The 11,148-nt window shown below is 40.7% G+C and overlaps 1 protein-coding gene across 1 annotated transcript; it reads right to left on the bottom strand.

The window, feature by feature from the left end:
* Positions 1-4,558: 4,558 nt before the first annotated feature.
* LOC139559934 (retinol-binding protein 1-like) lies at positions 4,559-9,495 on the bottom strand. Its single transcript, XM_071376409.1, has 4 exons — positions 9,290-9,495; positions 8,633-8,811; positions 6,102-6,203; positions 4,559-5,282 (listed from the first exon to the last, which is right to left on the bottom strand). Exons 1-4 carry the CDS (start codon positions 9,360-9,362, stop codon positions 5,232-5,234), a joined length of 405 nt encoding a protein of 134 aa, XP_071232510.1. The 5' UTR covers positions 9,363-9,495; the 3' UTR covers positions 4,559-5,231.
* Positions 9,496-11,148: the final 1,653 nt, after the last annotated feature.

Raw genomic sequence — 11,148 nt, 5'->3', positions numbered from 1 at the left:
GACATTTGATGGGTACTGACTTCTAAACTTGAAATATGAAATATCCTTATTCATGTTCCTGAGGGAGAGAGGGGAATGCAGAACGTTTATATTCTGTCAGAACATGTTATTGTTAGACATCAGGTATCCTATGGAGAGGAGAAGGGCCACAGTCTGGTATAAGTCAACAAGACAGCCGTGAGTTGGGGAGGAGTGAGGAATTTGGGCTGAGGTCACGTCAGATGAAGTGAGAAAGAACAGGCATCACTAAAGTCCTGTCTAGCAACAGAGATGTATCAGCTGTCCAGATGTGTAAGGAGGAGACAGCATAGGAGGAATACCAGTGCTTGTGTAAATATGTTTTTGTCTTTTGCAGCTCTGTGACCCTAGTCGTCTGTGAGTTTTACTCTGTTTATTTAGAACCTAACACATTTCAGCTTTTTATTTGTAACATTTCTAAACATTTCTAAAAACATAATTCCACTTTGACATTATGGGTTGTTGTGTATAGTCCAGTGACACAAAATCTCAATTGAATCCATTTTAAATTCAGGCGGTAACACAACAAAATGCGGAAAAAGTCAAGGGGTGTGAATACTTTCTGAAGGCACTGTAATGAAAGCAACATGTATGCAATGTTGCTAATTAGTTACAATACAGCATATTGGCACACTAAACAGTTACAATACAGCATATTGGCATGCTATACAGTTACAATACAGCATATTGGCACACTAAACAGTTACAATACAGCATATTGGCAGTGGTAGTGAGCACTGCACAGGCACTAGTATGTATGTGATAATAAAATATATTTTTTCTCATCCTTCTCTGCAGATGGATGGAAAAATATGATATGTACCATTGTGGTAATCCATGGAGATAATGGAGAAAAAACGAATCCTCAGTGCTTTCATGTAATCCTCAAAGTTCTCAGTGCTCTCCAACTCTGATTTTCCATTGAAGTCTGCTGGCATGTTGGTTCTGTGGGATGGTTAACTTTTAGCTGAATCATATGTGAAGGTGTACAGTGTCCCAGTCTCTCTATATATCAGCCAAGGCTGAGGGCAGAGTACTATTGCTAAAATAGTTGAATGCTATGGCTATGGGGGAAGAGATGCCCGATGGCCAGTCCGCTCCTGATCCTTTTGGCTTTAATGAGAGAAGAAATATGGCAAAATCACTGGTAAGACGATATTGGTGCCATTTTTTTGTATCATTCTATGTTTTACCTCACTGACTGCCCCGGTAGTGTTCACACCAGTAAGCCATCCATCAAAATTACTCTCTCTTTTTTAAAGGGGGAAATGGGGAGATACGTAGTGCCAATTCTCACGCACGCGCGCACGCGCACACACACACACACACACACACACACACACACACACACACACACACACACACACACACACACACACACACACACACACACACAGGCAAACAGGTTCATCGACTGAATCTGCACCATTGAGAGTTTTTCTTTTTTTTCTTGTCCCTTGTATTTATTCTGCTCAAACATCAGGCTATTGAGCATGCAGGTTGATCAAGTTCAAAATGTGCAAACCAAGTATCTGCTAATGGAAAACTGAAAAGTTTGAGTAAGGCTCACTCACACAAGATCATGTTCTTGAAATTGTGCTGAATCTACCATACACACTACTGTTACTAAACACACCTTGTAACAGACTGCTGGCCAGAGCATGTGAGATTTGGTTCTGTGTTCTGAGATTAAACTTCTACAAACACAAAAAAGTCAGGCTTAAATAACAGGACAAAAGACAAAGTAAAAGCTTTGCTTGCTGATAATCCTCTCCAGGGGCGGACTGGGACCAGAAATCAGCTCTGGCATTTCTAACACAACGTCCCATTTTTGTCCCATGAGGCTCCCACGATGGCCCATTTTATTAATTGAGATCCCCATTATTAGCCAGATAATTATCATTTTGCGCAAAAAAACAAGAACAAGTTAGACAGGCCCACTAGGCAAAAAATGGACCAGAAGAAATATGGCAAAATTACTGGTGTGGCTCATTGATTTTGCCATATTTCTTCTGGTTCATTTTTTGCCTAGTGGGCCTGTCTAACTTGTTCTTGTATATATATTTTATATATATATACATCTATATATATATATATATATATATATATATATACATTGTTTGCAAACTGATATGTGACACGTATTAATGCCAAAATAACATGCAAAACAGGCAAGTCCCCCCAAAAATTCAACAATGAGTCGTTCGGAACGAATCAGTGGCTAACTGCAAGCATTGCAAAGCAACCACTAACATTAGCCTGCTATTCAATGGAGTGGCTGTGTGTTCTTTTTCCTGAGTTCCCACCATAAATCCAGAGAATGCCAGACTTCAATGACAAAGTCTGATTTTCCCACAAAGGACTGCTGCGCCACCTTCTGTAACGTCCTGACCAGAGTTATTATGTGTTTTGCTTGTTTAGTGTTGGTCAGGACGTGAGCTGGGTGGGAATTCTATGTTGTGTGTCTAGTTTGTCTGTTTCTATGTCCAGCCTGATATGGTTCTCAATCAGAGGCAGATGGTAATCGTTGTCCCTGATTGAGAATCATATATAGGAGGCTTGTTTTGTGTTGGGATTTTGTGGGTGTTTGTTTCCTGTCTCTGTGGTTGTCTGCACCAGATAGGTCTGTCTCGGTTTTTGCACATTTTGTTATTTTGTATGTTTGTAGTGTTTCACTTGTTCTTTTATTAAACATGTTGAACACTAGCCGCGCTGCACTTTGGTCCTCTCCTTCACCTATGGAAGAAAGCCGTTACACCTTCCCAAGAGTCCAAAAATGTCTTGTATGCTGCTGCATAAACGATACAATATGCAAGGAATAAATGTATACTGTAGCTAAGAAAGTAATACTAAGTGTATGTTGTATAGTAAGCTGTTAGCAGCCCATGTGCCTCACCCTAATAATTTGGTCTATTTTCACCAACGCAGTATTGTAACACATCGTTCGTGGCCGGTGTGTGCTTGTTTGCCAACTTTTTTTGTACAGCTTTTTTTTTGGACAACTTTTTTTGTATCAGTGCTACTGATAGTAGTAGTGGCGCTTGGCTTGCACGTGCAAATTCAGAACACACATCATTTTATAATAGAATTCTGTTATTTGACGAGTCAAATTAAAAGATTATTTAACGAGTCAAATAGTGTTATATGACATGTATCTTTTTTGACAGGCAAAGACCCGAACGGCGTTCAATGTGCCTCACCCTAATAATTTGGTCTATTTTCACCTCTTAATTTCACCTACTGTTCTAACTTGGTGGTGCACATGTAGCCTATATTCTGTTTTAGAGAAATGTAATCATCGAATATTGTAAGAGCTTTCATTGTCTGTTTATATGCCTCCTTTATTTATCCTACCGTTCTGACTTTTTGTACAGGGAGTACACTGTAAGAACGGTCCATGTTCGGAATCCTATCGCTCTACATTTCAAAAGTGCTGAACAAATAGTTATATTGACTGTTGACCACACATCAAAGCTGGGACCGAGAGACTGAAAAACAGCTTCTATCTCAAGGCCATCAGACTGCTAAACAGCAATCACTAACTCAGAGAGGCTCCTGCCTACATAGACTCAAATCACTGCCCACTTTAATAAATGGATCACTAGTCACTTTAAACAATGGCACTTTAATAATGTTAACATATCTTACATTAATCATATATCTATATACTGTACCTTATACCATCTATTGTACCTTGCCTATGCCGCTCGGCCATCGCTCATCCATATATTTATGTGTACATATTCTTATTCCATCCCTTTAGATTTGTGTGTATTAGGTCGTTGTTGTGGAATTGTTTGATTACTTGTTGGATATTATATGTCGTCCCCTTATACCATAGTTTGTACATCTCAATTGTCATTAGAAACCACATTTGTTTAAGCAAGTCAGCCATATCAGCTATGTTTTTTAAAAAGGCAGTAAATGAGGCTGAATTGACTATTTTTCTGCCAGACAAGGCTCCACTGATAGACAGGTGTAGCGGTGGTAAGATGTTGGGACTGCTGTTGGGACAACTTTATGTAGGCCCTAACAGTTTGTGGGCACCGTTTGACACGGTTATAGTGGCTTTGCTGGAATGCATCCTGCTTTTTTTTTGTTGCCCCACCAAGATTTACATGCTAAAATCGCCACTGCAGCTGGCGTGAAAAGGTGAAAGTGAAAAGGTATGAGAAGGCTAGTGATAACTATTTGATAGATTGCTTAATGGGCTGCTCATTGATTGGTTGATTGATTATGTAAACCAGAATTTGTGGGAATGGACCACGTAAAGCACTTTGTGATAACTGTTGGGCTTTATAGATTAAAATGTATTGATTTGATTGGTTTAGTCAATATGAGTGATTACCTTTTTTCTTCTCTCTCCATGTCTGTCTGTCTGTCTTCAGAGGTATGTCTGTCTGTCTGTCTGTCTCCAGAAGTATGTCTGTCTGTCTGTCTCCAGAGGTATGTCTGTCGCTGGGATTGGGAAAGGGTACTTTTAAAATCCCTCGGGATGATCAAAGGTAAGCGTGGACTTTTTAGATACAAAGAGACAAACTGTGATTTGAATTTTTTATTACATTTTTTACATTCAATTTCATGAATCCAACTAATAATCCGCTTGTCTTTTTCAGATCCAGTTGTCCTGGTTACGTGATCACTGCATCTTCCTACATTTATGTGTATTCTTTACTTCACTCTTTTCTATACAGATTTTTCATTTCTTTATGCATCCTAAAATGTAGCATCCAAAGTTTGTGTGTTTGAATGAATTTCACTGCTTCTCTCATGGCCCAAATATTAGTTGACTTTACACTGAAACCTTCCTTGGTAGTGGTCAAGCTCACCACTAGTTATCAGTCCGGTGCATCATCAGAGATTGAGGCACTAATCACAAAGCCTACCACACCTACTGCAATGCAAATGCGTACACACATATAACATGTTAATCAATTGAGCACCCGCCCTGAGACAGAGTTACAGTACAGTGATGAATAGGTGTTTTCCTTTTTGTTACATCACCCCTGTTGTGGATAGTTTGAGTGGGGCAAGGTAACAGTCTTGATGGAATTAAATGTAAAAGGATGGATGGAAATAAGGAAGAAAGGATGAATGGATGGATGGGCAGACAGATGATTACAATAGGGGTTCTCTGTCACAGGCTCGGGTCATGTTCATGTCTGTCTTGTGCTCTCAGGCCAGGTGCGCCGTTCTGTTGTTCCAGTGCTGGTTTAGGTTTTCTGGAAAGCCTGCTTGCACACAACTCCACAAACTCTCAGCTCCTTCAGAGAAAACAGAAGGTAAAATTATGTTCCATCGAGAGATTGCACAGGATTTTAATAAATCCCTTTGATTCGTTCTTTATTTGTTTGTGCAGAGATAGAGAAATAAATCATCATTGTCATCATTAATTGAGGTAAACAGCTGTGAAGACATCAAAAATGGTTGCAGTAAATCAATCTCCTCTATGGAGAATAACCATACGTAAAGCACTTGTACTTGTAGTTGTATTTCTAACCACCAGACGCCGCGGTTGTTCAGTGATCCGGGGATTAGTGACTCCAGGGAGCCGCTTTGCTAATGAATAATTTAATGGCCAAAGATTGCGAACATCTGTTGGAATCACTTTGACTCCATAAGTTGGCAGTCAAATGCTTTTTATTTAGCTTTAATGACAATAATCATAGCAATGAAAATCGGTAATGACAAGGTAATGAAGTCATTGTAGAGGTCAGTAAATGTACTAATGTTTGTGTATGGGTTGACATGGGGTGCACTATAAAAGGGCCAATTATATTAAGGGTCCTTAGACTCCAATGCTATCCACAAAGTTTATGAATTTAGTAATGCAGTATTTCCCCCGGTGGTTCATGTTTTGTTCAAATCTTGTTTACGAGATTACCAAAGCCAGAAACCAGCTATATTTGAACAAAACTGAATCATACAAAAACAATGCAAGTTTTCATCTCTGCTATTTTTTTCTATTGCCTATCCATCTATATATATATATATATTTTTTAATCACCTGATCTGAGATATGTTGTGACAAAAAGTAAAATCAGGAACTGAGGAAGTCAAATGACATGAATAGACTCTCTTACCAAATAAAGCCTATCTCCCTCCACCCAATGGGTCCAGCCTCGGCCCTCCTTCTCTCCCTTCTGAACACACACCAGCTTGTCCCCCTCCCATGAGACAGTGGTCTACGGGAAGAAAGGAGACACCATTATGCATTCTACTGTCAGTTAGGAGCATGACCCACCCACACGCACACACACAGAGGGTGCATGACCATATGTAGAACAACTTACAGGGAACACACATGCAGACAGAAGCTTGCAAACAAACACACACTTTTCTCAGCAGAGCAAAAATAACTTTTGTTGAGTTTACTGTTACAAGATGGAGAAAATAATATGCTAAAGAACTTGAATGAGATCTTCTTCCCATGTTGTTGAAGTCACCAAGTTTCACGTTTTTTTGTCACATGCACAGGATACAGCAGGTGTAAAACAGAACAGTGAAATGCTTAAGTTGAGAAGTTGCGAGCTCTTTCCCAACAATGCACAATAAAGGTAAAAATACAGATAAAAATGAAAAAATAGAAAAAAGAGAAACACGAGAATGCAGTTCTATACAGGTCAGTGCAGTGCCTGTACCGTTATCACAACCAGCTACACCACAGAGAGTCAACCATTTTGATATGACCACTTTACCCATCAGCATTTTCAAAACACTACACCAAGCCAGTTCATATTCATACCAACAGGAGCATTCTAGTGCTAAGTCATTCTGACTATATATATATATACACACAATACTGACCAGATATTATACACACCAGCTCTTTCATGACATGAAACAAGTCAGGAGTCAACCGTAAATAGTCATAAAGGTATAGTAAAGTATTTATCAATTGGACTCACAGATGGTAAATTAGAACAATAAATAGTTATCCCAGTGGTCAATAACAGACTACGTCATTTCATTCCCTGATTGTAGCCTACTCGCAGCAGCGCACAAGGTGATGGCTAACATGCTGACCACACCGCTCGCGTTAGTTGTGGAAATGTTGCAAAATAAATGTAAACATACATATTATTCAATAATTTAATCCAAACTCGTAGCCAGGTGCTAAAATAGAACTTGGTTATACGCGTTACTCACTGTAAGTCCCGCCTCTCCCATCCCCTGATTGGTTTTTAGGAACATATACCCACGTCAGTGATTGAAAGATGAACTGAGGTCCACACTCCAGTCCAATTGGTGGTGGTAATGCACCGTAAAGTTGGTTGCCAACTGCCATATAAAGTCCACAGAAGAAGAAGAAGCCTGAAGGAGGAGAGATTACTAGAAATGACCTAGATTTCCCCTTTTATCTGTGGATTAATTGTCGGAGTAGAGCACACACAATTTTGTGTGACTCTAAATGGGACAAAATTCTAAAACGATCCAGAAAAAAAGGACGTTGTGAATATCAGGTAAAATAACAACCCAATGTTTATATCTCAGGACAAATTAGCTAGCAAAAGCAAGCTACCTAGCTAAATGACCATGAATGTTTCATGTGTTTTGACCTGTCGCCAAATTAATATAGCTGGTTCAGAGTCCAACCTGGTTGTCCTGACCGCGTCTGGTGTGGATGGACAAAATCAACATGCGCACGATGCCGCACTTGCGTTCCCGTTCTAGTCAGCATGTAATTGGCTTGGAAAGTAATTTGCCTACAAATTTACAAGGGCAGTTATTTTTGAGGCGAAGAATGCGCAGATCAGAATCAATTCTCAGAGATCCTGACTATCCTTCTAACATTGTCCTCTATAGCCTGATTCACACTGAGGCCGACCCAAACTGTACTGTGCTGGCTTGGATATTTTTCCTTCCACGCTGTCCTTTTAAGCAGTTCCAACAACTATGGTGGGTGCTCAACCAGGCTACCTTAGTGCCACTGGGCTTGGCCCTATAGGCATAAGTGTTCTCCAGTACTCAGGGGTCTTTAGCCGGGTGGGTATAATTTGTGGAACGTTCCAACAGGAATCTGTGGCAAAAACTTTGTAAATAACCAGTTTGCAAACAAACAACGCATACAAAGTTGTATAGTGGCAGAATAAGATACCGGGTAGGGAGTGGGCCATTTTATAAAGTTTTTCACTCACCCCGTTTATTCAAAAAAATGTCTGTTCTCACTCTGGTACCCTATGGACAAACATTAAGAATAAGCTACGTGGTGAGTTGATGCCTATTCGGCAGCTAGTTAGCTAGGTGAAGTGATCATGCTACTTTGTATGCGTTTTTTGTTGGCAACCTTGTACTTTACGAAGTTTTTGGAACAGATTCCTGTTGGAACGTTCCACAAATTATACCCACCCGCTTTAGCCTTATTCAGCTGATTCCCTCTGAAGCAGCAATCTACCTTTCCCCCCTCAGTGTCAACTCAAGGCCCATTGTATTCACAGTTGTAATTCAGTCATGTGTGGGTAAGCACATAAAGACTGCCATTTGGATCTGAGAGGGCATTTGGTTAATCAAATCATACTGAGACATCACATTTACTCTTTGTTCTCATGCAGTCTATATCCAGAAAGATGTTTTGACCAAATAAAAATGTAGTTTGAATGTACAACAGACTCACCATGCATTTTCTGTCATCCACCCCTGACAGATCCTCCTCAAACTCCTTGTCAACATGGAAGTCCATGTTGTAGTTCTTAAAGGTACTGAGGGTCTTGATGACCATGTGGTCACCATCAACACTGATGTCTTTGTCGGTCTTCAACAAGTTGGCAATTTTCCTAATGGCAACATTTACATCTGTGTGATAGAACCCCAAGGAAAGAAGAGAGAGAGTTTAATACTAATGACCAGTAAGGTGGCCCCAAACATCACACTCATTCTCTCCTACCCCTTTAAAAAACTATGCTTTAAGTGAGAAGTAGGCACTATTCAGTAGGATCCAACCTATAACTGGATCCAACTCAGTAAATCCTGTCCTCTTTTTGGACATCTTTGAAAATATGATTTTTTTTAACTAACATTTTGGAGAGGATTCAAATTGACAACCAATATGTCAGTAACAGTAAGTATCTACCAGTGCTCATAAACCAATTTTCAGCTTTAGCCCTCTATATTTGTCAATATATTCCGTGTGGTAATGTTAGCTATAAGCCTGGTTTAGGTTTTGATTGAGTGCAAATATTGAGCGCAGAGCGCAGTGCCAGTATCTTCAAGCATCATCAACGTTCGAGTCCCCCTACACCACAACTCCATGAAAGATGCTGGAACAACTCACCGAGGGCTTTCATGTACTCCTCAAAGTTGTTATTAGAGGTCATTTTCCAATACCCATTCAGGTCAACTGGCATATTGGCTGTGTGTTTCTAGTTTCCTTGTTTCCAGTGAAAAGGGTAAAGGAGATCTGATACCGCTGTTTCCTTGCGATCGAGTGTCGGACCGCTGTCCATACCTCCAATTTTAACCAGAACCACTTTAATCCAATTACTTTTTTACAGAATTGGAATTCCGCTAATTCATTCCCTGCCTCTGTCGCTGATCCACTACCTCATCTCACCCCCAATCCAACCCTGTCCAAACTGCATTTTGGGTGAAGAGCCTACACCAATTAACAATTAACGCATGAGCTATTTTGAGAGTGCTTACTTGAAAGTACTTCTCGCTGTTGTGGGCGACTGCTCTGACAGCTCTGAGTCACCCAGTGTGACATCAAATGGAGAATGATATAGAATGGGTAATGAAGAGCTCAATGTGTTCTGCCAGAATAGAGGCACCTGCTTACACTGAGAGGAGAATAGAGACGCAAAATCGGTCTCCTGCTGACTCATAAAAAAAGACAACAAGAATTTCTTCAAATATTTAGGCTACTTATTTATTCTTCACCACGTGGCATTATTTATTATGATAAAGTAAATAAAATGGAAAATCCATCTGTTCCATGAGAGGCTCCTAGCCTTATGGGGCGGCAGGTAGCCTAGTGGTTATAGCGTTGGACTAGTAACCCATAGGTTGTGTAACAGTATAACCTTAGTCCGTCCCCTCGCCGGGCGCGAACCAGGGACCCTCTGCACACATCAACAACAGTCACCCACGAAGCATTGTTACCCATCGCTCCATAAAAGCCGTGACCCTTGCAGAGCAAGGGGAACCACTACTTCAAGATCTCAAAGCGAGTGACGTCACCGATTGAAACGCTATTAGCGCGAACCACCGCTAACTAGCTAGCCATTTCACATCGGTTACACTTGCAAGATTGAATCCCCGAGCTGACAAGGTAAAAATCAGTCGTTCTGCTCCTGAACAAGGCAGTTCTGCTCCTGAACAAGGCACTGTTCCTAGGCCGTCATTGAAAATAAGATTTTTTTCTAAACTGACTTGCCCAGTTAAATAAAGGTAAAATAAATGGGGGCCCTAACCGATATTTGGTTGGTGCCATCCACTCTTGGCAGTGGATTCTTTTCCCACTGGGCGCACACTAGTTGAATACATGTTGTTTAAACATCATTTCAATGAAATTACGTTGAACCAACGTAGAATATACAATGAATTAACGACTGTGCCAGTGTGTTTTTTGTGGTGGTAAAGTACATTTTCTGCAATTCAAAACGTTGCAGTTTTAAAACTAATTTCATGCAATTCTACTAATTTTGCCATGGGGCGGAGCGAAAATGTAATAGTTTCCCCACATGCTTCAAGATGTCTACCATTGTCCCTGTACGCAAGCAAACAAAGGTAACCTGCCTAAATGATTATCGCACTGCAGTCCTCATCTCTGTCATCATGAAGTGCTTTGAGATGCTGGTTAAGGACCATATCAGCTCCACTTTACCTGATACTCTGGACCCATTACAATTTGCATACCGATCCAACAGATCCACGGACGATGCAATCGCCATTGCACTGCCCTATCCCACCTGGAAGAGGAACACCTACGTGAGAATGCTGTTTATTGACTAGCGCTTTGCTTCCAATAGCATATTCCCCTCCAAGCTCATCATTAAGCTCAGGGCCCTGGATCCTGGACCTCCTAACAGGCAGACCCCAGGTGAGGAGGGTAGGCAACAACTCCTCCGCCAAGCTGACTCTCAACACGGAGGCCCCGCAGGGGTATGTGCTCAGCCCCCTACTGTAATCCCT

Source organism: Salvelinus alpinus, chromosome 30, assembly GCF_045679555.1.
Source record: "Salvelinus alpinus chromosome 30, SLU_Salpinus.1, whole genome shotgun sequence".
NCBI lineage: Eukaryota > Metazoa > Chordata > Actinopteri > Salmoniformes > Salmonidae > Salvelinus > Salvelinus alpinus.
The sequence above is the reverse complement of the archived record's forward strand: the minus strand, read 5'-3'. Positions and strand labels throughout refer to the sequence as shown.

What these genes read in the sequence shown, in the direction of transcription:
- LOC139559934 (XM_071376409.1), bottom strand. Translation starts at nt 9,362, where the DNA reads ATGCCAGTTGACCTGAATGGGTATTGGAAAATGACCTCTAATAACAAC. An exon ending in TGGATGACAGAAAATGCATG is followed by an intron (nt 6,204 to 8,632) that starts GTGAGTCTGTTG and finishes TTCTTCCCGTAG; the next exon opens with ACCACTGTCTCATGGGAGGG. An exon ending in AGGGAGATAGGCTTTATTTG is followed by an intron (nt 5,283 to 6,101) that starts GTAAGAGAGTCT and finishes TTTTCTCTGAAG; the next exon opens with GAGCTGAGAGTTTGTGGAGT.